General features: G+C 42.3%; 1 protein-coding gene across 1 annotated transcript; it reads right to left on the bottom strand.

The window, feature by feature from the left end:
* Positions 1 to 5,276: 5,276 nt before the first annotated feature.
* RUBCNL (rubicon like autophagy enhancer) lies at positions 5,277 to 27,909 on the bottom strand. The gene is made up of 16 exons (XM_084226700.1): positions 27,880 to 27,909; positions 27,272 to 27,380; positions 25,099 to 25,207; positions 22,322 to 22,987; positions 17,890 to 17,975; positions 14,605 to 14,815; positions 13,552 to 13,656; positions 11,448 to 11,490; positions 10,958 to 11,090; positions 10,402 to 10,547; positions 9,592 to 9,656; positions 8,249 to 8,487; positions 7,407 to 7,468; positions 6,336 to 6,489; positions 6,124 to 6,214; positions 5,277 to 5,648 (listed from the first exon to the last, which is right to left on the bottom strand). The coding sequence occupies exons 2-16, from the start codon at positions 27,341 to 27,343 to the stop codon at positions 5,536 to 5,538; spliced, it is 2,295 nt and encodes a 764-aa protein (XP_084082826.1). The 5' UTR covers positions 27,344 to 27,380; positions 27,880 to 27,909; the 3' UTR covers positions 5,277 to 5,535.
* Between the last annotated feature and the right edge of the window lie 6 nt (positions 27,910 to 27,915).

A 27,915-nucleotide genomic window follows, 5' to 3' on the forward strand; every position in this document is an offset into this window, starting at 1 on the left:
CTTGTGCCTGACTGCTGGGACCGACAGAAGGAGCCCTACAGTGGATGCAGGGATATTCAGCAAGGAGAGTGAGCCAGGGGTCTTTGGGGCAATCAGCCTCTTTCTTGAGAGGGACAGCTTGATGAGTGGTGCTGCTAACATGTTGACTAATACATTGATGAAACATAATCCAATTTTTCTCCACTATAGGGAAGGAACAGGGTCTCTTCAGCCTTCTCTCTGCATTTCATCCTTTCTGAGAAAGTCAGTCTCCATCACTGCTGTGTCTCTCAGGGTTAGAGATGATCCTCTGCTCAGTCTGCTGGTCTACATCGAGGATGTGCTTCCATTTGAGCCATCACCTTCCTCAGGGCTGTTTAAGACTTAGCATTTTGCTACTCACACTTTTCTCTAATTACACATGACCTCATCCCATTGTATTTTTCTTCTTCAGTGACTTCTCACTCTTTTGTTACACTTCTAAGTGGTCCTGTGGCTCTGTTTCAGTCATAGACCACAAATATTTTTTCTAGTGTGACACAGCACAACATGCTGGCCATGTTAATGCTGTGCTAACCCAGGGAAATGCTGTGCCAAAGTATTTTCCTGTGAAAGAAGATTGCAATTGCAGCTAGATGTTCCTACAGTCCAAATCAGCTTTTGGGAAATCCTCTGTTATAGAAGCGTGGATATATCCACTGTGCTGACATAGAGTAACAGGCACATTCTTTTGCCTCATCCATGAAATGCATAGATGCCTAAAATCATATCCTCTTCCAGTAAAACCATTCCTGCTTTTAGTTTCACCTTCTGAGAACTCAGGGAGGGGAAGCTTGATTCACAGCAACTCTTGGCCAGAGATGAGAGGGCAGTAAAATGGCTCCCAGGTGAGGCACATAAATTCTCCTTTCCCACATCATGCTCCTTGATGCACAACAGTGCATTTTGGCAGTCTCTGACTTGCTTTGAAGTGACCACAGCACCACATTATTGCTGATTTATGCAAGGCACTCTGATCCCTTTCTTGGAGGAAATGCTTCTTGGTGTTGTCACCTAAGGCAGCAGGCAGGCCTCCCTAAGGACCTGCCAGCATTTTTCATCTCTTCAAGCTGACAATACCTCAATAGATTTGCTTCTCTCTTTTTTTTTTTTCCCCTCTCCAAACATCTCTCTTTGTATCATCCTTAGCTTATGGAATAGCCAAAGTATTTTATTACATTATTTGTTTTATCATAAAGATATTCATCTGGGCTGTAAAGACGCAACAATGGTTTAAAAAGTGAATAAAACAAGCAGGCCTAGGAGAAGAGGGGCTGGTAACATTGGGGATTTATCTCTGTTTCATTTTGCCTCTATGGACAACTGGAAATGCCTTGACTAAAATAGCAGAGAAAGGAATCCAAGAGGAACTGCTGCTGCTGCTTGGGGAAGTAAAGCAAGTCAGATAATTTCAGATAAGTGACATAGGGACAGTGGGAGCAGCTGTCAAAAATCAGTCCAGCTCAACTCTTGCAACTGTCCAAACAGCTTCATGGTCATCCAGACACTGCACTGTTCACAGCATCAGCAACACAGCGCTGGGACAAGACAGGCCCATGAATAAAATGATGTTGCTAAAAGCTGACATTGAAACATGCTTCACAAGCATTTTGCCCTGTTCCCTGGGCTCTCTTGAGCAAGCATCTGTCCATCACTCAAGCTGACTTCACCGTTTCTTAATCACAGGCAGACCCTGGCAGGAAACTGGAATCAAGATGCTCTGACCAGACCAATTCTCAGCCTGAGGAAAAGACCTCCAGGCAATGAAAAAATTTTCACTGGAAAGGACCATTGAAATAAGGCCTTCAGAAAACTGCATTTTTTCTTACTCAACTCCTCCTTAATACTGAAGTCAGCACTTTTTATTGGATCCTGGAGATTGATGGGTGTGACAGACATCCCTGGCATTGTATGGACCCATAAAACTATAAAGTATTTGACATTTACAGTTGCAACAACACCTGTATTTGTGAGACCGTACTACACCTGATAATTAGTATTATTCTGCTGTTTACACTAATAGCTGTATGATGCATCATGAAAAATCCTGGCTTCAATGCACCGCACACAACCTTAGCAAAGCACTTCCACCTCCAGAAAACTCACAACTGAAACTAAGAAGGAAAATATGACAAATCAGTATAAACAAATAATTATTGGAGAAGAGGGCAAAATTGGTATTGCATTCCCTTGAAACCTTGTGCCTATGGAAATTACTAGAAATACTGTCTTTAAGTGAACTCTGCCTCTGAAGTGAGGTGGGCAGTTAGCTAGGAGTAGGTTTCTCTGCCACCAAAGCCCCTGAAAGTGCTCCCCCAGCAGTGCCCTCAGCAGTGCTCCTGTTGTATCTACATGGCAACATAAAAACTCACAGTAAAGAATGAGCTTGGGTCATCACTGCTCATGCAAACAGAAGAGTTTGACAATTCCCTTTCCATAGCTGAACAATCAGGTCTGTTGCAACTCTTCTGTGAAACATGTTCAGCTCTCTAGCTAGTAGGCAGCTTATTTTGAACTGGCCCAACTCCTTAGTAAGTTTTCCTAACCCTTTTATGTCTACTCCTATCAAAGAATTCAGAGCTTGCATGTATAAGGACTGGAGGATTTAACTTCCTGCAAAGAAATTCACTGTAGCCATACAGCTTTTGTTTCTTAAATTCTTCTCTTGGATATACCTTATCATCTGGTTTAGCCTCAGAAATTACCAAACTCAGAAATTACCCATAGAGATATACTCAGAAGAGCATGGGATTGAGCTGAGAAGCTTAATGAGCTTCAAAACCTGATTCAAAGAACTTGGCTACACCCTAAAGCCATTTAGAGGGTTTGTACATAGAAATCATCCCTTTCTGTCCAAGCCACTTTATCACCCAAGACAGAAAGATAATGCATGCTTTCATCTGTATGATGGTTGCTGTATGCTATCCTAGGATAGGAGCTGGTAAGACACTCTCACCTCAGCAATGCTGAGAAAACCTTGTGTTTACTGCTCCAGTCACCTGTGCCTTGCTTCTCACCAGAGAAGACACTCAGGGTGAGTAGCCTCAGGTATTCCTGTGCTGTCCTGTGCTAACACCAGTACACAAGAATGTGGATTTGCTATGATCCCCCACCAGACCCATCAGTCAAAGGCAGTATCCCCTCAAATGCAGAAAATAGTTGGCAATGGGTGGCAATAATTAGTGAGGATAAGCTGTACTGGCTCTGTGGAGACCTGCACTGAACAGGGAGGATGTGAAGGACCAACACCTGATGCACACAACTTTTTGCCCGACACTCCCCCTCCTTGCACTGCTACTGCTTAGTGAGACCTCAGCATTCATGGAAAGCACAGCCAGAAACCAGATCAGCTCTTCTAAACTAATGAATAGTGAAAAAGACATACTCAGCTGCCCTGCAGGTTATCCCACAGAAGAATCATTCACAACTACTCCTTCGTAAGCACAAAATCCCTGCAAGCAAGGCCTTTCATGTGATTCAGTTAGCTGTGCACCCAACTTAAATGAGAATTTACTCTTGCATAACATTAAATACAGTCAGCTGCAAAAGCAGGCTCTTTCTCACCATGTCTTACCCTGCATTGGTGAGCTTGTGTAAGAGACACTAATCTTGCTTCAGAGCAGCAAGTAGGTAAGCTGGTTTTGATCACAGAAAAAGTAGATTAGTGGAAGTGTTAGTGAGCTTATTAGTACTGTAAACATTTATGTAGAGGTGAACTCCCAGGTAGCAGATCCTTTCCTTGCTAAAAGGTGGAGCAAAGAGATGAGGAGGGCAACAAAAAAATGCACAAAATGAGAACAAAAAATCCAAAATACTAACAGCATCCCACTGGAGAGAACAGAATGCTGATTCATACTTTCAGGTCCTGGGATTTCTCTGTTCATTGGTACTTCACAGCACTAACAGAAAAATGGTTTTACAGGTTTGAGCAGCTGTTCTACCTTTCTGAAGGTAAGGGCTTCATTAGAAGTAACCAACCAGGCAGGAAAATAAAGCTGCTTTCAATTTCCAGCACTTCACCTTCAGGCAAGGACTCTGTCTGCAAGTGTGAGGGTGGATTTAAACAGGAACATCTCTCCTGATCACTCCTGTCTCTCCTCACATTGCCAAGTTCTCTGGAAAGAAACTTCCAGAGTGGATTAGCTGGTGGAGGTGGCAAGATGCTGGCACTGGGTGACTGCATGGTGGCCTGTGTGTGCAGAGGCCAGGACTGCCCCATGCCAGATCCAGCTGCTTCCAGCCAGCTCCGATGGACACACTGCAGAACAGGGCTGAGCACCTCAGCCACAACGGCGATACTGCTAAAAACTGTATTTCAGAAAGAGCACGAGAAACAGCAGCAAAACACCAAGGTCAGTGAAAAAAGAGGAGGAAGAGGTGCTTTAGGCATCAGAGCACAGATTCCCCTGCAGTCCATGGAAAGGATCTCACTGGAGCACATGCATATTTCCTGAAGGAACTATAACTTCCGGAGAGCCTGTACAGGAGCAGGTTTATCCTGAAAGATTTCAGCCCATGGGAAGGATGCACACTGGAGAAAGGGAAAAGTGTGAGGAGGCAGGAGTAGAAGAAAGGAGCAGTTATGGACTGACAGCAACCTCAATTCCCCATCTGCCTTGCACCACTTGGGACAGGCTATAAGGTAGAAAAATTGCAAATGAAGATGCAAAGTTCAGCCTGGAAAATGGGTGGGTAAGGTAAGGGGAAATGATTGGTTTAGTCTTTGCTTTTCACCATCCTACTCAATTTCTAATTCACAATGCGTTTAATTTTCTCCAAATCAGGTTTGGTTTTTTTTACCCATGACAGTAGCTAGCAAGTGATCTCCCTGTCTGTATCTCAGCCTGTGAGCTCTTCCATCTTCTTTTCTCCCTCTATCCTCTTGAGGAATGAGGTGAGAGAGCAGCTGGGTGAAGTGTAAAGAGCACCTAGCAGCAGGCCAAGTTACCTCACGACAGGCTGTTGAATTGATGTGTTTAAAAGAAACTTAAAATTCACTGGTCCACAATAAGAATTTGCCATAACAATTTCAGATTAGCATCTGCCTAAAATTTGCAGACAGGTCTTTTCTATTTATTGTAGAGGTTTTCAGAGAACAATTTTGTACTTCACCACTTTTTCCCCATTTCCAAAATCGAACACAGGCAAAGACTTCCAACATTCACTTACTATCTATACATTATCTGCAGAATTACAGGGATGAATCATTTTTATATAAAAAAATACAGTATTAAAAATCTTACATCCAAGGACAAAACATAGCAACAAAAGGCAGCCCGAAAAATTAACATCCAGTCTGTCACCATTGAGAAGAAACTCCTTCAGGGTGAGTTTTCAATGACAAAAATGAAAAATGTCTTTTTCTTTTTTTTTTTTTTTTTTTTTTATTTTACCCCCCATAAAGGAGACATGCATTAAAAACAGTAATGTCTAAAACAACATTATTTAACACTTAATCATGCACCTGAAGATTTGGCTCTAAGCATCTTCTAAAGCCAGCAGTCGGGGAGCCCAGTTTCACTGAGGCACCAGTGATGGAGTTTCTGAAAGAGTCCTCCGAGCTGAGATCCGCAGACATTTGGGGCAGCCTCCAGACTTGAAGCATGCTTTGTGAAAGCACGTTTTGCACTCTGTTTATACATACAGAGTAGCATTTAGAGAGAAAAAAAAAATAGAATTAAAAAAAATGAATCAACAGCTGTGTTCCTTGAATCGTGTTCTATCATGTACGTATCAGCACAAAGTAAACAGAAGCAGTGCAAGGCTGGGACAGCCACCACCACTGTAATCATTTACACTGAATGCTGGCAAGATCTGATAAAACAGCTCTCTCATGCCTAGACCCAAAAAACAGCCTCCCCCTGCAAGCATAACCACAGTCAGGCCTGGTTTTGGTTTTGCTCTCTGAATCCACTGATACAAAACAGCTGCCACAGGCTGGTTTTCCAGGATGCATGCTGCCCATGGTTTACAACGCACATGCAAGTTTTCAAATATGCATGCTTTCAGTGAAGCTAGTTCTCAAAGTTTAAAATAAACCTAAATGGTTTTATACACCAAAATTCCCCCAAGATAAAAAAGAAAAACATTCAGTCTGGAACATACCTGGGCACCTTTTACATTTGGCAGTCTGATACGGAAAGAGCAGGTCTGTGCTCTGACAGAATTCACAGATAAACCCCTTCGCTTGACAGAGCTACAACAACAGCAAAAGGGTCGAATTTAAATCTAAGTAAAAAATTATCTGGGAATGGCAGCAGGGATATTTCCTCACAGTAGCAGCTGCAAGGATACTTAAAGCCCTGGTTTTTCCTTACCTCACAGCCATCTACATGAGAGGTGGAGCTCTTCAGAATATCTTTAAGAAGGGGCAGTAACTGCCCTCGTTTGATCTTCACCAGATCATCCAGTGAGAAAAGATGCAGCTCCTCTGTCAGATGGCTGGGAACCTGCTCAAATTCTTTCAGTACACTGCAAAGAGAAATAAAACCCAATTAAAGTTACAAAAAGTTATTTTTCAAGTGTATTTCCAGAATAAGCATCTTTCACTTCTCTAGTCACATGGGGATTATACAAGGCAAGTTCCTGATATCTACCTCCCTCCCAATTTGAGATCACTCTAATAAAAATTGTTAGGTTTGGGATTTAGAACAAACTATCTGCTTAAACATGCCTTCCTCAGGCTTTGGAGCTGCCATACACTGTTACCCCAGCAATCCTTAAATAATGTGTAAAGGGCTCCCTCCTACCTCAGTAACAGTAGGCAAAATCCCAGATAGTATCTAATAAAATAAGCCAGGCTTATTTATTTATTTATTTGCTTTGCAAAGAGGACTTTGAGGGCTTTTATCCCTGCACAGGTCACTAATGGGTGAAAGTATGCTTGTGCTGAGCAGGTGAACTCTGGAAATAGAGCTATTGGTCTTTATCACTTCTGCTTACTACCACTTTCATTTGCATATTTTAATAAAATAAACTGAATTGAGCATTATGACAGGTTTCTGGAAGAAATCTTTAAATGCTCAAGGAACACACTTGTTAATTTAAAAAAGCCAACATATTTTTAAAGACAAATATTCTCAGAAAGGTAAGTATCTTTGACATTTTAAGGAGTGAGAACCTAGGAGAAATAGAACAGGAAAAAATACACACCTAACTAAAATGACTCAACATTAAAACCAAACTATATTACAACAAACAGCTACCACATAAAACTGCACTTCACTCAACATTTGCAGTGCAATAGAAGGCAGTTTTTTTATTAGACTTCTCTCATGATCATATCAACTTATTTAAAACTGCACCCAAATGTCTCTAGAGAAGAAGGTTCTACAAGCACATAATGTACATTTATTAAGCTATTTTTCATGCATAATTACAGTCCATACCTTTCAGCAAACCTGCATGTTTTCAAAAGCTTTTTTAAATGAAAAAGCTGTTCTTGCACCTCCTAAAAGATGGAGGAGAAAAACAAAGCATTTTTAAATCAAAAGCATTGTTTGTACATACTCCTAAGTGAGGAACACCACTATTTGAGTCTGTGACCCTTGCAAGTACACCAAACCACACCTAAAAAAAAGGGACTTTACACCTAGCATAGTATGAAACAAATGGATTTTCTAATGCATGAAAGCCAAAAGGCAAAGGCTATTTTTATTCCCTGACAAGTGAAGCAAGTCCTAATGCTAAAAACAGCTGCAGGTCTTGATGCATGCTAGACCCACATCTGTGTAAGAACAGGTAATCCAGGTAAACTCCTCAGCCAAGAAGGGAACACATGCCTACTTGCAGTCTTCAGCAGAACACTCTTCCTGAAGCTGTAGGAGGTACAGCTCTTACATAAGCAAAATGTGTTTCCCCAGATGGCCCACAAAATTAAGGAGTCATTCCAAAATTACAGAACTTTCCAACAGCCGAAAGCCAGGAAGATGTAAATATTTACTGCTGGAGACTAACTCCCTTATATGCACTAAAATTGGAAACCACTAAAGAAGCACCTCCCAAAGAAAACAGGGCTAAGGAGACCTCTGGCATAGGCTGGAAACACCTCTCTTTGCTCCCTTCACCTGAGGGAAAAGAGGGCAATCCCAGAAGTGGTGATGGGATAAGTCAGAAAAAGACAAACCTCCTCCTTACCCCATACACACACAGGACATCCTGCCCCACTAAGGACTTCTTCCTGAAAGTCTCAGACCCAGAAATTCCTAATAAAAAAAACTCCAACACTTACCCTGACCCTGTCCATTTCTTTACTTTTCGTGTAGAGGGTTTTGTTAATAGATGACACATTGAAAATGGGGTGCTGCCATATGCTGTCCAGTAGGTGTTTGGAGAAGTTGCACACATAGTATTTTTTGAAATCCCACTTTGAAAGTATTCGGGCAGGAATAGAAGACTGGGCATAGCTGTGGCAGCAGTCACAGAAGTACTTCCCCAGGTAGTCACAATAGCGGAGTCTCCTGATATATTCTGCAGGCAGACAGCAATGAAATGCTGAGTATTTTAAAAACTTATGGGACATAACCCTTGTCTGTACGCCTAGTCTGTCTAAATAACTCAGATCTAGTGGAATGAAGAGAAAGGGATTTTTTTTTTTATTATTCTTTTCAGTAGAGGGCTTCATTATTGTGGCAAACACATGTGCAAGGCTTGTACTTGGCATTAGAACACAAAGCTTTCCTCATTTCCATATTTGTTCAACTGATTATAATTATCAAGTTCCTAGAAAAAAAACCTGGTTTGCTTTAACCACAAAAGAAACACTATGTAAAATACACAACAAAAATACTTCCATCGATTTTGGAGTCATGTTGGTACAATACTTTTTCACATCAGGAGATTTGTGGGGTTTTTCCCAGCTATTACAGCATCTCCTATTTGCTCAAATCAATATGCCATCATAGATTGTTGATACTTTACAGGACACCACAAATGCTGCTCTGGTGAGCTGACCCAGAGCGAGACTTAAGAGCCACTTCAAAGATTTCTTAGGTAAGATGTCTGTAAGTTCTGTAAATCATTGTGCTTTCAAGCAGTTCTCACAAAGTATCAGGAATTAAGCAAAAAAACAAGAAAGGTTTTGTCATCAAGATCTAAACAAACAAAAAGTTCTAAAAATACACCCCAAAAGAACAAAAACACAGATTCCATTAGCTTGCATACAGTCTCCAGAAAGAGACTTTTGGCAATGTCTAAACTGGCACAGAGAAAGAATTATTAAAAAAAACCAACTGGATTATGTAAAACCAGCACTTTCCAGCCTGGAAGGTTTATTTTCTTTGTATAGTTTTTTTTCTGTTTTATGACTGTTATGAATTTTTGTGGTTATGAGAAGGACATCTATCAAGTATTGTATTCTGTATTGTATGAAAAATTCCAGACACCGGAAAGATCCCACTGTCTGTTTTACTATTGCAGGCACATCCAACAAGGAGATTTTCCTTCTAACTCAGATGATAATTTAAAAATTGTGGTACATCTGTGTTGGTGAGGATTATAGTCTGATTACAGCACTGACTGCAGTACAAGTACTGCACTTATTAGGGGTTTCTTGCCCGTTTTGGTAATACTTACTGCTTTCTATCGGGGTTCCACAGCCAACACACGTAAAGTTTTGTGCAGCCACCACTGCATCTCTCCTGTATACAGAGGCAAATAGTTAGACCATTCAGCACCCAAAAGACAGTTTAAATTAACATTCTTCCCAAGTGCAAAAGAGCTAACGCTGGCACCGGGGAGAACGTCCACCTCAGGAGCTGACTCCTACCCTTCACATGAAGAAGGGAGATTCTGTAACGCTTGTAGAAAGAACTAAATTATTTTCCATTTCTTAAGGTGGCATCAGTATCATAGAGTTTGGAGAGGGGAAATCCACATTTGCAACTGAAAAAGCAACTGTACCTGCAGCAACACAGGGAACAGCCAGTTTGCTTACTGTCTGCACTTCACAGCATTTGAGACAGGGTGAGACAGCCATTTCCTCACACATGACCTGCTGCCTCCCCCCACTTTCTGAAAACCAGCTATCCATAAAATACAAGCAGGACAGCAGGGAAAGGCAAGAATATTCTCCAGGTGGTGTCACAAAACGAAATTTCCAGGAGCTAAGTACACTGCCACTGTAACACCAAAGAGCACGTGTATTATCACATGGAAAATTGGACATGCTGTGTTCATCAGGATGTGCCAAGAGAGGGAAAAAGAGGCCATCTGTTTTCTAGCGAGGCTGGTGACAGACACTGCAGAAGGCTGTGCCATGCACCAGCTCTAGACCTGTTCACAGATCATCTGCACATGCACTAGATCTGTTAATCACCCAAGCTCCTTCCAGCAGCTTTCCCCAAGCGATACAAAACGACAATGCCCAGATTCCTCAAAACTTACTTGACTGAAGGATGAATATTAAATATAATCTGTGATCTTGGCGGGGACCAGCCAGAAGATCCTCTCAACTTGGATATGATCTTTATTTCTTCAGCCAGATTCAAACTGGACTCAAGTTCTCTTGGAATCTCTTCTTTCAGCACGGACTATTGGGAAAGACAAGATCATGAAGATAACCAGCCCATCAACTGGACATATGTTAAATGTTACAGATGTTTATCTCCCTTTATACTCCAGTATTTTAAAGTTCAGTTCTCATCTGCATGTAGTCCCCCCTCAAACTCCCTCATATCAGTCCCAGAAAAAAGCACATCCTGATTGTTCACAACTACATTGTTTTAAGTGGGCTGAATTTTGCTGGAGAGAGAAGACATTTTCTAAAAATTTAGATAAAGTGAACTAATAAACTGTAAGCACTCATGTGTATTTGTTTTCTTTTTCTTTTTTTTTTTTTTAATGCAGCTTCCTCCTTTTCCTAGCAGCGAAGCAGCTGCAGTGAGACTGTGATTATTGGGGGAACTGAATAAAGAGCTCGTTGTTTTCAGATCAGACTCACTCTCTGCTTAGATGAGCTCAGGCAACCAGACAGCTGAACTGCAGAGTCTGTCTGCAACCAGTATTTTCTGAAAGCTCTGCACAACTCCTGGGCTGTTGCTTCAGCAGAATTGCAGCCTGGTTCAAAAGATGATCTGAAAGGTAAGGAATACTGTCAGTGAAAAATAGCAGCATGTCATCAGTGTCTCCACTGCCTTTTCTGCACCCAGGAAAAGTTTTCTCCCATTTCTTCATTCCTACCCTGTTTCTTTGATACACCCAGGCCCTTGAAGAGCCACAGACACACCACCCTCCAGCAAGACTAGGGAGCAGAGAAACACTGCTAAGCCAAGCAGCAGAGACATTTGCTGTCAAGCAACATTCCTTCCCTTCCTTGAGAGGGCCCAATTTATCACTCCCACAACTTTCCCTGCCCCAGCCAGAAGAACCACCAGAAAGCTGCTCCAGCAGAAAAGGCAGAGCCAGGGGGCTATTATAGTAAAGATACACACCTTTTATCAGGGGCAACAGACAGATTTTCAAGGTCTTCAAGTTCTGCAGTAAAGGAGAAAATTTTATTAAACCATTTAAGAAACAAAGCATCTCTTACTCAGCACTGTTTTAAAAATACTTTCTGTGTTACCACAGTGTCAGTTTCAAATCTATTCATCTTTCAAACACCCTTCCTGGATGTGGGAAATAACCTCAGCCCTGGCTGTAAAACAGGCATAAGGAGTCTCATCTCCTCTGCATATCTCTGACGTGATGAAGAATATTCCCTAATAACTTTGCATCTTATCATCACCATCAGCCTGCCTTCAAGACCTGAAAAGGTAAGGAGAGACTAAGTGCATGCTGGTCTATGTCCAGACAGAAGTCACTCAACAGCACAGAGCCAAGAGTGGCCACATCAGCTTTTTTGGACACTAACAGATGTTTGGAGACCCCAGTCATAAACATCCCAATTAATGCTATAAACATGTTAGTAACAGGTGAGATTAATGCAACTAAAGGACACACTTCATTATGTCTACATGGACACAATAGGCTTATGCCAACGGGGTGTTCACACTGTAGTGTCAGTTTTGACCATGCTTATTGCTCTCAAGACAAATGTTTCCCCATTTATACATCTCAAAGTAACTCTTGCTGCTAGGAATGTAGTTCTTTTGGGAGCTTGTTCTTCATTAGTAGATCAGGGAAAGATGAGAGGAAAAAATAAGTCTCTGAGATCAAAGAGAACAATAAAATCCATTTGTTATCAGGAAAAAGATAAAATAAAGGTTAAAAGTTGCACAGGCCACTTTGCAGGGTTTCTATTTCTCTCTGTGTAAAAATCAGAAGCAAACCAAATCAAACTCGGGATGTCCTAAAGAGAAGCAAAGCACATCTAAGAGAACAGAGACATTTTACTCTAGTCCTGAAGCAGAGGGAGAGGCTGCCTAAAACTGAGTCAACCTGTTTCATTAGAAAATTATCATGTCCTAAATTCTCTCAAACAGTGCTGCCATAGCTGACTGAGGTTGTGCCAGTTTCACACTTTCTTCATGCATGTTCCTTTGGTTTAATCCTTAGATATAATTTTAGTCCCTCTGTTGGGTTTGCATGGCAAGATTTTGGTAGCAGGAGGGGCTATGGCAGTGGCTTGTGTGAGAAGCTGCCAGAAGCTTCTCCCAAACCTGAGAGCCAATACCAGACAGCTCCAGAATGGACACACCACGGGCCAAGGCTGAGCCCACAGCCATAGTGGTAGTGCCTGTGGGATAACAGAGTCAAAATGGGAGGGGAAAAACCCTGGAGAGAGGTGTGAGAATATGTGTGAGGAACAGCCCTGCAGACACCCAGGTCAGTGGTGAAGGAGGGGCAGGAGGTGCTCCAGGAGGCAGAACTGGGGTTCCCCTGCAGCTCCTCACGCAGCCCATGGTGAGGCAGCTGTGCCCCTGCAGCCCACGGGGATTAACGGGGGAGCAGAGATCCCCCTGCAACCTGTGGAAGAGCCCAGGCTGGGGCTGGAAGGAGGCTGTGAGCTAGAGGAAAGAAGCCCATGCTGCAGCAGGCTCCTGACAGGATGTGTGGGAAGCCCCAAGAGGTAGAGAAATCAGAAGTGAAGTTTAGCTCAGGAAGAAGGGAGAGGTAGGTGGGGGGGGAAGATGCTTTAAAACTTGATTTAATTTCTCATTACCCTACTCCGATTTGATTTGCAATAAATGAATTTCCCCAGGTTGACTGTTTTGTTTGGGACAGTTTTTTTTGATGAGTGATGTCTCCCTGTCCATATCCAACCCACAAGCCTTTTGTTCTGATTTCTCTCTCTTTCCAGTGGAGAAAGGAAGTGACAGAGTGGTTTGGTGATCACTTTTGTCCAGCCAGAGTCAGCTCACCACACTCCCAAACCAAAAAAGATATTCTTTCCTATAAATGAAATCCTGCAGCAGTCTGATATTTCTGCATGTGTTCTAATAATAATTATGTATGCTACACATACATAATTATTTCCATTTTCTCATGTTATTTCTCCTACAATAACATCTACTAAATCAAGAGAATTCCCACACAATGGAATAGATTCAACTAACCAATATATCTGTTTCTGCAGTTACAATATTAAAGCCTTACCAATAATTACATATTCATCCTCTGAGTCACTGGGGCAATGAAATCTGGTAACCTCGTGATGTGATGGTAGATGCACTGGGGAGCTGACAGGCAGCAAAGCACAGCCTGCCCAAGACAAGGACAAGATCAGTTGAACTTTTCCAGCATTTATAAGTAGCTGCGATTATGTTTACATTTTTCATCACTTGCCAAAACTTTAGCACACAGACTGCATTTATACAGCAATTTTAATTGTTTTTGTACATACACAGAGCAGGCCAGTTCTTGGGAGTCTGCCATACAGTATGCCCCTCAGTTTCTCAGCCAGAATCTTGTAGAGATAAACCCAAACCTTTTATATTGCTGGTGGTCTCTCCCCTTTTCACGTCCAAGAACACCATTCATTTTTCCACTGAATTTATGTCATTTAGACTTTAGACTTATGACATTTAGACTTTATGTCACTTTTGACTCATGATTCATCACTAAGATCTGTACTGCTCAAGAGACTAAAATCCACTTAAAATTGCTTGTTCTGACTCAAGCATAATAATGCCAGGAGTATTTATTATCTTGCCTTAAACTGTATGTGAATGAATACTCTGGGGAGTCTCACTCAAACCAATTGCACATTGGTTGCATTCCTCATCTGCATATTGTAGAAGCAAACACAGAAGGAAAGACAAAAATTGCAAATACTACAAAAAAAAAAATATTTAAGCAGAGAGAAAAACAGCCAGCTACAGGCATGCTCTGTGGAGAGTCATGCTTGGCTTGTGGCATCTAACCCTACATTTTAATTTTAACGTAAAAAATGATTATAATTAATAAAACATAGGTGTGAGCCACCAATGTGGTGGCAAAAGGAAGTATGTGACCCACAGGAAAACACATAATGACATAATGATCCTCAATGGCATAATGATCCTCAATGGACCCAGCTCCCCAGAGACTCAGAGAAGATAACAGAGGATTTGGTTGCAAGCAACGCCCCAATTTGTTTAGTATTTTCTTGCACAGAAACGAACAGCAAAGGCTTTCAAACAAGGTTACATTCTAAATTAAGTAACTTGCCTTCATAACCACTGTCTGAAGAGGTAACGGAAGAATCAGACTTCTTTACTCCAGGGTAAGAAGATAACTCTGAATCAGTGTGATAGCTGCCATCTGATCCACTTGTTTCCTCCACACCCCAGGACTCTGCTTGTTGTTGGCTTAGGATATTACATTTCATTTTTTCTAGTGATGCTATAATCATATCTGCGACAAAAAAGTGTGCGTTTTCCTGGACACGAGATTGGAACACTCATTAGTACAGATATTTAGTCAAGATGAAGTGAAATGTATCATTTTCCCCCCATACTTTTTCAACTCTATAAATAAAAATGTAAACTTGTCTGACCTTTTATTTAAATTCAAAAAAAAACCACCCCAAGAGCAATTCAGGAACAATATGCAAAAGGCGACTGCCTAGATAATTGTCTAACCCTTGATTATAACATCCAATCTATTTTATCTTACCCATGTATTAAATAAAAATGAACTTGATTACATGACTAACTGGTGTATATGTATGCATTTCAGAGATGCAGTCTTCTAGTTACACTGCATTATGTAGTATGCAAGCATGCATCCAAGTAACCCATGATTTAATTTCAAGTCAATGTGTATGAGCAGTTTTGCACACACGCTAGCTGGAGGAGGCCAGAAGTGGCAAGTGTTGAATGGAGTGTAGATCTTCAGGTGGTGGGAAGCACAAGAGCTAGTAAAATGTTTTCATGTGTTAAGAGTTAGGGTAGTGAGGTGGGGAATATGCAGCAAGATAGCTTACATGGCCAACTCAACCCTACATAGAAAGTCTGTGATATGAGTAAGTGGGAACCTGGCTCCCCTGGGCTTCCCACTGCCTTAAATAAAAGGTAGCTGTTCCAAAGCTTCACTGTAGCATTTCCGAATCAGACAACACTTCCCTGTGATGTCTCTTGCCATCCTGCCTGCCCTGGTCACCCATTCTCTAGGAAAAGGGACCACTGAGACATACACACACACCTGGGGCTCCTTTCCTAATACCACTGCTGCATCCCTTGCTTTCTGAGGTCTAACAGAGCATCCCACCAGCCCCACCTGAGCTACTGCTGATAGCCTGGGCACAAGTCCCACACCAGTCTCAGCTCAAAAGTGGACACATCATGGACACATGTTGTACTCAGGGTGGTAATCCAGAGACACCCAGGATACTCTCAAGTGCCATGTGCAAACATAAACTTACACCTAAAAAGCTATGGCAGCATCCAAGGCTAGAGATTGCTGAGTACAGGATAATTAAAGCTTTAAAAAAGTGACTTATGCTTAGAAAATTGTACCACTCAACATCAGTATTCATTATATCCCCTCAACTTGTATGGGAACCATGAAGAAAGACATCAGTGTTTAGGAACAGCTAAATCTTAAGGAGCACAACAGACAGCACAGCTTTCTTACTGCTCACAGACAAATACATGTAGACAAGATTAATCTCAGCATTAGAGTGCGCCCAAGTCCCTGTGGGTGTTTGGAGAGACTTATCTTTTTCCTACCACTAATTAATATGACTTGCTTGGTGCACAGTTTCCCCAGAGACAACTTTCAGTGAACTTTAGGAGTCCAGGACTTCGCTATCCCTTCCATTAGCAAAGAAATCATTTAAAAGCCTTTTTTCCTTTAGGGAGTTATCTCCTACTTTGAAGATAGAAAAAGTCTCAAGTTAGTGGCAGAAGACAGCCTATCAGCATGCCCTGCTGATAAAAGCAATTATGAGTATATCTGAGAGAGCTGCATTGAAACAGAACACACAGACTCCTGTACTCAGCATGACTATCAGCTTTCAGCTCTGCCTACTGATAGCTCCCTCACCCTACGAAGCAGAACCAACTCAGCTGTGACACACCAACCTTCTCATTTCTGTCCTCTCCCACTAACATCAGTGGAAAGTCCCTTTAAGATTATCTGACCCATTTCCTTCCTAGCACACAACTGCAGGACCTACTGACACCACATGTACCTTAACTTTCAGTCCTAAAGTTGAAAGACACAAGCTAAAAGTATTTGAAATTTAGTGAGTTTTTGTTTGGTTGGCTTTTTTTGTTCTTTGGGTTTATTTTAAAGGCAGCCTTGCTCATAACAGACAGCTCTTGCTATCTTTTAACTTGTACTCACATCAGCCCCCAATCTCTGCACAGCAGTAGTAGCTGATAAGATCTTTATTCACTCAACACTCAGATTGTGCTTTCTAATCCAGATACTGCTCACCGGTCTCCTGGTGTTTGAAAACAAATTACTTTTGTTTTAGGTCCCACAATAAAGGTGGAGAAACATTGTCTCCTTTCTGAAACACCTTTCATAAAAAGCAACACAAAAAGCTAGTTCAAGTTTGTTGAGTTTTGCTGTGTGATTTATTGAGTGGGTTTTGTTGTTTGAAATGCACCTTATGGGTGTTGAGAGCTTCAAACCAAAGGCAGAATTTGCTCCTCTGGTAAAACCAGTGCTGTGCACAAAGATGATGGTTACTTCTGGGACCCAGGACACGGGACCACATGCACACAGTCCAGCAAAAAAAAAAAAATTTCCTTTACTAGGCACATTTTTAAAGCTCTTTTATATTAAATCCTACTCATTGCAATCCATTAACCCCTCTTTTTCCACTGTTGGAAAAGATTAACATTTAGCGCACAGAGTTATGTGTGACAGCTTTAGCTCCTTATCTTTAGCTCTCTTTATAGGCTGGAGTGGACTGCCTATCTGGCAACACACCTAAGACTGTTTGAGGCCCTTATGAGAAACTGCTTGAATTACCACAGCTCTTAAGAGTTATTGTGCTTGGTATCCATACTGTAATTCTTTGACAAAAAATTTCACATGCTTATCATCAACACACACAAAAAAACCCCATCCTCTCCCCATCTTTTGATAGTAAAAGCATGAGGTAAATCTCATACACATGCATGCATGCAGCTGCAACAACTTCTATGTAACATATTCTAATACAACTTTAAAGATACTAATGTTAAAGTTTGCTTTCAAGGAATGTGTGGGGAAATGATGGAATGAAAAGCAGAAACATACATTGTTCCTGTATATATTTCCATTATTTAAGAATAATTAAAATATTTCATTAATGGGTCAAGAGTAGAAGACAAATTATGAAATAGGCATTTTATGTTTGTAGGTTCGCCCATAGAGGGCAAGAAGAGGGAAAATAGAGTATTTGTAAAGATTAGTACATCTATCAGGAAGTTCATTTATTGAGAAACACCTCTCGTCATTTGGTTTTGCCACAATAAAACGTAAATCCATGATGATGATAGTGTTTGTTGTGCTCACCTTTTCCACATCCTCTGGAAGCATGCAGACCTCCTGCAGTGAACGATTCAAGGGTATAGCACTAATATTCAAAGGAGAAGTAGAACCTGAGGGTAATAACAAGAACTTTTATTAGTTACTTCTTTCTCTGTAGCTCTCACAATGCATGCTGGGATTTCCAGAAAGCAAAGCAAGGCTTTTTTCCCAAAACTGAACACTACTGGGGCTGGAGGCTGTGGTAGAAGCTAAGGCAGAGAAAAATGTGAGAAACACACTGGCATTTGACCTATTCCGGCAACCTGAAGCATGAACATCAACTATGAGAGAAACACAATTTCAATGCTGTGCTGTGACAGCAGCGCTGCACTCTCACACCAATTCTCTCCAAGCTACAGCCTGAGCTGCTGGGGACAACCACAAACAGAACCTGAGGCTGGATGTGCAGCGATGCTCTGCAGCAGGTGACACAGCCAGCTAACACTGGCTGCTCCTTCACAGCTGCTGGAAGAAACACAAATCCCACTGCTGTCTGGGCATGCAGAGAGATGCACCAGCCTTAAAAGATTCCCCATATCACTGCTGGTATTGGTTGGAAACATTAAGTTTGGAAAACATTTTGACACTATGTTTCCCTACCCCGAGGAAATATCCCTCCTGCTTCCAACTGCAACCCATACTGAAGGGTAGTACGTCCAACTGTGGCATTAGCCACAGTATTCCTTCCTTCCCAGAATTGCAGCTTTTTTCTCCTGGTAGCCTCTCATGAGTACGTGAAATAAATTTTATCTCTTTTTCCCCAAAAAGAACTTTTCACTGTACAGCAGAGCACACATCAGGTTTTTACTGGGGCTTACCACCTCTTCTTGGACCTTGAACTCACAGAGTTTCTGTTTCACCCTCATGATGTTCACGGGATAAAACAGACCACATGTGGTAGAAAAGGGCCACCACACAGACACCATTTAAAGCCTGTGCAAATAGCACAGCTCAATCAATGGCTCTTTATTTTTTAAAAAACGCCCCTCCTAAATTGGTTTAAAAGTCACAGGCTAAAGAGCTCCCACAAAATACGATCCTAATTTATGTAAAACTTTTCTCCAACTGAGGGACACTGACTCTCAGGCCTAGTTTGGATTATTTATGTTGCTGCAGTTAGAGAAACCACGTTATGCTGCCCTGAGCATCGATGACATCAGGCTGTAAAGTCAATACTGTGCTCAAGCAGAGTGACACAGATGGAGAGTTTGTGTACAGAATTATTAATACCTCCATTGTGTATACCATGAAGGAAAAATGGAAAGGCTGACAATGTGACTTTTCAAAACACATTTAACAGCCTAATTAAGTTGTTTTCATACCTACCTGATGATTCATCTTACTAGGTAACCTCTATAGCTTGATAATAGACTACATTCTCGTCAGTTAAGGTAACAAATATTACTCTCTAAACTAAAAATAATAAGCAGAAATAAGGAAATGGGAAAATTATTCCTTTCTCTTTAAAATATAAGACCCAAATCATCTTCAATATAATTTTGAAATCTAATGGGAGCTCTCTCCTTTGCTTACCTCTTGCACCCCACTTGCATCTTTAAGTAAAAAGAAAATGTAAAAAAAAGCAGAGAAGGAGCTCAGCACATCAAGCAATGGGATGCAACTCTAGGTCTGATGCAGAAAAGTTATCTGGTTTCTCTTCTGCTCCTGAGCACTGTTGCCTGAGGCTGCTGGGGCTGCGGAAAGAGTTCTAAGAGCCAGAGAAGGAAGTGACTTTGATGTACATAGAGGTTAAAAGAAAGAACAAGCTTGTGAACTCGGTGACACACTAGCCACAATAAAGCCCCCAGAAAACACTAAACTCAGTCACAAACTCTTCACTAACAGTGACAGAGCCTTTTCAAAAGGTTGAATAAGGGCCATTCTCTGGTAGCCTCAAACATATGAACACAGCCTAGAAGGAATTTCAGGGGACCAGCAGAAAATCCCGCTAAACAAAAATTATATACCACTGAAAAAGAAACTTTTCTAATTTAAGTGATATTACATAGTTTTCTTGTATCTTGTGAATCCCTCAGCAATTCTCCTGCGAGAAACCATCATCTCTAAGACAGCAAGTCAGGAAATCCTATTGTGTAATTTCTGCACTCAAATTAGGCATTATATTTCTTCTTTTTCGTTTTGCTATTCCCTTTTTACATCCTCATAGTACTTGACAGTGTAGAGAGAACGAGACCTCATTACCCAAGCTACCCAGTAGCAAGTTAATGGTTAAAAGCAACAAGGAATGAAGAAATGCAGAAGTTTTCACTTTGTACAGAAAAGGCCTGAGTCTAAGGCAGACAGAACATACCACATCGTGAAGAGTCTACCAGAATCCTGCCTCCTATGAGGAGTATCTTTTAGTAAAATCAAGGATGCTCTTCAGTCACCTGGCTGCCACATTCCTTGCTCCCTTTGTTTTGGAGAGCCAGCAGCGCTACTATCCAAACACAAGCTTGTGACACATCCGACTCGTGCCAGAAGGTCGAGTCACACACGATGTGTTTGTTCTTCGACGCGTGCCTCGTGCCTCACAGTCGCTGCTGACCCCGAGAGCCTGGGCTGTGCTTTCCAGACCCAGCTCCCCAAACACGTGTGACTGGCCTCAGCCAGCCCCAACTGCTGGGTGCGGTTTCCTTCTCCCTGCTGGGCACTTCTCGAAGGCACAGAGCCAACGCAACACCCAGCAGAAGGAAACAGCCATAATCGTCACATACTAACTGATGACAGCAGCCTGTCCCAGATGACAGAGGTGTTACTAAGAGCACACAGTCCTGCAAAGGCACGTGCCTGTTTGAGACCTTGCTGCCAACTTAGACCTCGGGTGAATAGCTAACAAGGATCAGAAACTGGAAGTGGAGGTCAGTGGAGTGTCACCGTTAGGACTACTACTGACCAAACGGAGAAGAAAAAACCCAAATCGAAACAAACAAACAAGACCTAGACATTGTATTATTCTTTTATAATACAAAGGCAGGATGAACACTCCCTGCTCTTTGCCTTTATTCCAGTAGAAAAATCAGACCTCAGCTGCAATATTTTTCTGAAGCTCATAATCCATCATCATGGAATCATAGAGGGGTTTGGATTGGAACAGAAATGGAACATTACCTTTTTCCAAACCTCTTGCCATGGACAGGGACACCTTCCACTATACCAGGTTGCTTGAAGATCACTCACTAGACCAGGTTGGTCAGGACCCTATCCAACCTGGCCTTGAACACTTAAAGGGATGGGGCATCCACAACTTCTCTGAGCAATCTGTGCCAGTGCCTCAGCACCCTCATAATAAAAGATTTCTTCCTAATATCTGGTCGCCCTTCCTATTTTTTTATAAGACCCCCCTCTAAGTACTGGGGGGCTGCTACAAGGTCTCCCTGGAGCCTTGTCCAAGCTGAACAACCCCAGCTCTGTCTTCATAGAAGAGGTGCTCTGTCCATCTGAACATCTTTGTGGCCCTAAGTCAAGTCCTTAGATGCCACTAACATCCTCTATAAACAAACCAAAAATGCTTCATCTCTCTGTACCAAAGGCTGCTCCTGTCAATATTGGGTGTTAAACAGGAAGGAACAGTTCTGCTGCCAAAGGGCAGGAGCCACACACAACCCCAAGGCCAGGCCAGTTGCTCCCCCAGCCATCTCAGGGACACGTGCTGAACTTTCCCACTGAACAGCTCCTCACCTACAGGAGACACTGCCCAGAACCCCCTGACACTGCAGGGACAGAAGGCACCCTGCTCAAAGAGCACCCTCTGCTAGCAGCCCTCAGCCAGTCCTCTTCACAGACAACACAGGGGATTATCCATATGGCTGGAAACTGGTGAAAGGTGTAAAGAACCTGTTCTACATCAGATGGGAGTTTGTGTCTCCAAAACCTCAGGGGCACTTGTAAAGGAGAACAGGGGAAAAAGTTCCGCTCCAGAACAAGCCAATTTAGTCATAATAAACTGGATGATAATGCCCTGCTTCCAAAACCCCAGAATCCAAGGACTCCCTTTTCTCCAGCTGCTGCCAAGCACAACATGACTCCACACACACCAATGAATCACTACCCAATGCCCAGATCCATGCTATCTGCTGTTGGGAAAAGGGTAACAGTGATGACAAGATAAAGCTGGTAGAAAGCTCATCCAGTGGACATTCTACATTTCTCACAGGTCAGCAACTTCTACATTTTATCTACAGTTGTATATTGCAAAAGCATTTCTGCATCCTGAGAGATGCCTACCGCAAAAGCGTGAGCATCTCCCATTTAACCAACCACGCCTCAGGGTTCTCCTTGGGTTTTAAGCTCTTTCTCCCCTCTCTCCTATTTTGAATGACAGCATCTGTCTTATTTGCAATCACCATAAATACAGCCTGCTTCAATTACAGTTCTTTCCAGAGATCTTACAACAAAAATGCAGCTGCAAAGTTACCTGTTGGATTGACTGGCTCTGACTGGGAAAGGCCACTGGGAGAATCGCTGTCACGGCTGCTGAGAGGCACAGGCTCCACGGCATGAGGGTATTTCACTAGATCTGCTTTACCAACAGTTGAATCTGAAAGCAACCTCGTGAAAGCCAAGTCTCTTTCAGGGGAGGTACAAGATTCTTTTCCAGAATGCACAACAGCGGATGTGACGGTGCCTCCTGTCAACGTCACCTGGGTAAAGCAGTCACGCTTCAGAGGGGACACGCTTGAAAGAGTGAAACCATTCAAGGAGGAAGTAGCAGGATCTCCATCAGTATAACGGGGACAAGGGAAAGTATCCAGCGAAAGTCTGGGGGAATCACAGTCCGTGTTGTTCCAACATGCCCGGGGCCTGGTGAACCGAATGTCTGTTTGTGTACAGGCAGTGCTGTGATGTGCAGAATCACTGTCACTGTCATCATGGCTGTCCCCAGAGCTGCTTTCTTCCCACTGCTCCACATCACTGTCCGGATGCTCAGCTCCCTGCATTGTGCTCTGCTCCAACACCAAAGAGGGCTTCAAACCAGATGCATTTAAAACAGACACGAGAATATCTTTGATAGCTTCAGCACTGCCTGGGTATGATCCAAAACTTCCAGCATGTCCAATCACTGCTGGCCTTGAAGATTCATCTGTTCAGAAATTAGAAGAGAAAAACAGGTTAGGAAACAATACTAAGAAAAGGTTAATACACAACATGAATAAAATGCATGGTATTTTTTTACGCAGGTGAGAAGACAGGACAGCTGAATTCACTCACCACTCGCTGCTGCCTCTTCCTGCAAAAAACCTCTTGCTTTCTGCACTCAGGAAGCAATTCTGTCATTGATAAAGGCTAGGTAATAAACCAACAGTAAAGTATTCTGCTGCTATCCAAACACGATTAGCTAAGACTTTAATGGTGACTGATTGTCAGTGTGCTTAAAAACATCACTGTTGTACAAAACAGGATAACAAAACTATTACTGGTACAGGTACTGATCCTATTGCCAATAGAAGAGACAACTACATTATAGTAAGTCACATGGAAGATCAATAGAGCAAAAAGAGAAACAAAAAAATACACTCAGTAATACAAGGTCAACGTGCTTGTGTGTTTCAGTTCAGTCAGACTGCAAATGGCTAAAGTAAACTGCAGTCCCATTATTCATGGGGTGGCAACACTTGGCCAAAACCATAACAAACTTAGCTCTGTCACACCAAGATCATTATATATCATTATATATTATATATATTATATATCATTATAATGCCTGTGAAAGAATGAAAAGCACTGCCAAGGTCCTATGTGATCTATTGCAAAACTTAGTTCAACAGAAAATGGAAAAACTCCTTTTAGTGGCAGATATAGCAACATTAGCAGGACACAGAAGCATGCACCACAACCAGTAGCTTTTGAAGAATAAACTGAAGTCCTGTACCTTGAACAAAACAAACAAAAAATCCAAAAACAAACTAAGAAAAAAGCCTCAGAGGAACTGCCATAATCCAAGTAATTGTGAGATCAGACACAAAGTCTATGTTCAAGAAGAAACCATCGACTGCATCAACACAATGAAGTTAACAACTATCTCCTTTGGGGAAGATAAGTCAGTTGTAAAATTCTAAGAATAGATATAATCAAGAAGAATCATTTCCAGCACAAAGAACTCCTAGCTAAGACCACGAGGATTGTTAAACACAGCTGGTGACAAAAGCAGGAAGTCTTGCAGACTCCAGACTTTGCCCAGAGGTTGCTCTCCTTGGACAAATCTCATTGGAAAACAGTAAACTTCTCCAAGAGTCTCTCAACTGGAAGCCTGCCTGCACGCAAACCACATGATAAGAAAGTTTACTAATAAAGGGATCAAAACCAAAACAAAAAAACCCTAAGTATTTTGGAACACCAAGTCCATATAAAGACCCAGGCTTATCAAGAAAAAGCTGAAAAAATCAGAGAACATCACATATAACTGAAAGAGCAAGAGCTGCTAGCAAAACTAACATAGTAAAGCCAGGTCAAAATCAGCCAGAGTATGTCAGTAATAGGAATCAGTCACCTGCCACTTACCAGGCCAAAGCTCTTGCAGAAATAGAACAAAACTGCACACTTTACTGGCTGCACTAGCAAACAAACATCTTGCCAATGTAGCCACCCATGGCAATGTAAGGACAGGAATGGGAAAATTAAAACTAGCTGACTTTCAAACAAATACATTTCAAACTTTTCATGGAAAGAAAGACACTTTGGTAACTACTGACATTTCAAGTGCACAGGAATACCTAAATTTGGGCTGCAAACATCATCTTCTCTGTGCAAAACATGTAGTGTTATAATAAAAAAATTGTCAAATTTTATAAGCTGAAAGGGGCCTGAAAGATCATCTAGTTCCAACCCCCCTGCTGTAGGTGGGGACACCTTCCATTAGACCAGATTGCTCAGAGTCCCATCCAACCTTGCCTTGAACACTTAAAGGGATGGGGCATTCACAGCTTTTCTGGGCAACCTGATCCACCCTCACACCCAAATATCAGCATTAACTAAAACAGCCAAACTACCATTAAAAAACCACCCATAGGCAAAAAACACCCATACTTGCAAATTGTATAATGTATTTTGATGTTGCACCACCCTCAAAGCCATTAAGCAAGGAACCCTCTTCAAACAAACTAGACTTGTTTAGTACATACAAACACCAATAGCTTTTGCTAGCACCATCAAAACTCCCTCAGAGGGAGGCAGTTTGGGACTAAGTGGCATTACCTGAGAGAACAGAGATTTGAGGTGTCGGAGCAAGGCAGCTAATCCTCACGGAGGGATTTGAAGAACACGCTGAGTCGGTGAATGCCACCTTTAGGCTTTCTTGGTTTAACTATAATGAGAACAGAGAGGCAGACAATTTGGTTATAAGATAACAGCACTCTGCTAATGATACCCTCAGTGTCACAGTCATCCCAGCAGGAAGAGCACTTTTCTGAAGCCTGCTGACAGTCACCTAACCAATGCCTACATTTCTGGCTGCCTGGAAATATCCACAGAAGCATGTACTGTCTGGAGAGCACTCACATCTCAGCTCTGCATCTCTCATTTCAATCCAGGAGGCAGGTGACCAAAAGAAACTCTCCACAGCAGGAAGATTAAGCATGTGCATAAGGCACAAATGAGACAAAATGCTGAATAGGATGCCTGTATATCTACCAAAACACCAGCAATGGAGGGGAAAAGAATTCAAGGAACCACCAATCTGTATCTGGAAGCACTGGCCTATTTAGATGTATACAAGTTATAAGCTAAATCTATGAGGATCCAACTCCACAAATATCTGATCCATGTGCTGCTTTATCTTCCAGCCCTAACAACTGGGAGCAAGTGTGGTCATGTCACCTAATTTGATAGAACACAGTACATGCGGTTCATGTCAGCAACGTGACTGACCCAGCATAATGCAAGAGGTGACACAGATAGATAATACTCATCCTGCCATAGGAGCCTGCCAGTATAAGCTGACCAAAATTCTGAATGCATTTGAACTGCCTGAGCAAGTTTATACCAGACCAGCACTTCATTTTTTTGCAGGCAGGATGCTCCCAATTCAGTATTTCTAGCCTCAAAGCTGGATTTACCATAATTACCAGCTGAAGCAGGGAAGCAGATAGTGCAGATACTCAGGGGCTAATTCCAGCAAGAGACTGATACACTCAAGACAGCAAAGCAACAGGTATCCTCCCTAAGCTCATAAATTCCTTGTGAGGACCTAAAATTTGTCCCCCCACCTCCCTGCTGCCTCAAGTATGTGATGGACCTGCAGAGCACACCACAGAAACCAGGGAAATGAAAGGCATGCCCTCGTTGAAAGGCACTTAACCAAGGTGTTGTGCCTTCCCCCAGATCAGTGAGAATGTCTGCACACTGAAGCACTACCAGGACTCCTCTCACCCTCCCCTGAACTCTGTGATCCCATAAAAAGAGAAGGGAGTTAAAGGTGTGCTGTCCTCGGCCACCCCAGGTTGTTGACCTCTACACTTCCTACGTGGAACAGCGAGGTGACTCAGAGTACAGCTCTTGTCCAGATACCCCTCAGACTCACGGAAAGCAGAAGAAATTAAAACCCACAGAGAATTTCCCTTTTAACTGAAGAATAACGTTTCAAGCCAAAAATAGTATGTTTAATTTAAAATATTTAGCATCTGATTATGCCAGTGCTTAGAAAAATACTCTTTCCAGTATCTGCTAGCATTTTCTATTTTTCCCCCATCTGTACCTCTTTAGAGAAACTGGCAGGTAGACAGGCTTTATAAATATAAATATCATATGGTCAAAATTGTTTTCAATACAATTAACAAACTCTCAGCAATTAACAGATTCTACCCCTTAGGACGCAAGTATCCCAACCGCCCAGCAAGATAAATACAAGTACTTTATCAGTAAGAATAGTTGTTAAGGGTGCTGAGTTTTAAGACTTTTATCTTTGTTTTTAAACAATGCTCCCATCTCTCAGGTCTTATCAGAATGGTGTGAGAATTCAGGTACGATTTCCATTTACTCTCCAGATGCTATGATTTCAACTACATCACAGGGAAAAATAAAAAAGCCACATAACTGTCCCCTCCAATAACCGCAAGAAAAAAAAAAAGCGATTAAAGAGCAGTGATAAGGAAATACAACAATAACAGACACACATGGAAAGCACAAAACACTGCCATAACAAGAAAAAAAAAAAAAAAGACAATTTGACATCTTCCCATCTTCCTACTATAAAAGAAGTCTGCCTTTTCCTCCCCCACCTCAATGTTGGGACTGTGTTTCCCAAGTTAACTCTACCAGCATTTAAAAATAACTTAGGACGTCCACTGAAACTAAAAGCTGTTTTTTGAACCAAAACCCCCCCGAGCTAAGAGCACACTGAGCCACCATTCAGAGGTCTCCCTTGCCTCACCTTCTCAGAGCAGGGGTGTTTGAAGACTTCTGTTCTGCTGAAGCTGGCGAGCGCTACTGTATGGAGAGACATGATGGGAAAGCTTTCATTTTTCGGTGTAGTTAAGTACCTGGAAGCAATAGAGAATTACAGTCACCACTACGTTATCCGTGCTTCTCCATCTGTTTTGCAGACTCTACAGTTAATATTCTGAACTATTTTCCGTCCCGACTTGGCACGCTTATAGAAGCTCACCGAAAAGCAGAGCTCAGCAACAATGGAAACGCGCTTTAAAAAAGTGCCTTAGTCAGAGATGGGGGATCGTTTGTTTGCGTGTTTGTTTTTCTAAGTAACACAACAGAAACGCCTTCCACATGCATAAGAGAAAGATTATTGATCTGTGGTCCTTCAGTTTGCTATAAAAGGAAGAAGAGAGGGAGCGGAGTGAGCAGCAGCGAGCTCCGCGCTCCGGCTCTGCAGCAGAGGCTGCATCCCCCACGCCGGGTGCCAGGCAGAGGCAGGGGCGGGCAGCGGCGATGGCAAACGCGGGCGATGTTCCCGGCACGCCGCGCTGCCCTGCTCCCACCGGGCACCGACCGCTCTCCCCCGGCCGCGCTCCCCGCTCCCACCTGCGGCCGCGGCTCCAGCGCCTCCTGCCCGCCCGG

The sequence above is a fragment of the Fringilla coelebs genome (genome assembly GCF_963513975.1).
Source record: "Fringilla coelebs genome assembly, chromosome: 2".
Classification (NCBI taxonomy): Eukaryota; Metazoa; Chordata; class Aves; order Passeriformes; family Fringillidae; genus Fringilla; species Fringilla coelebs.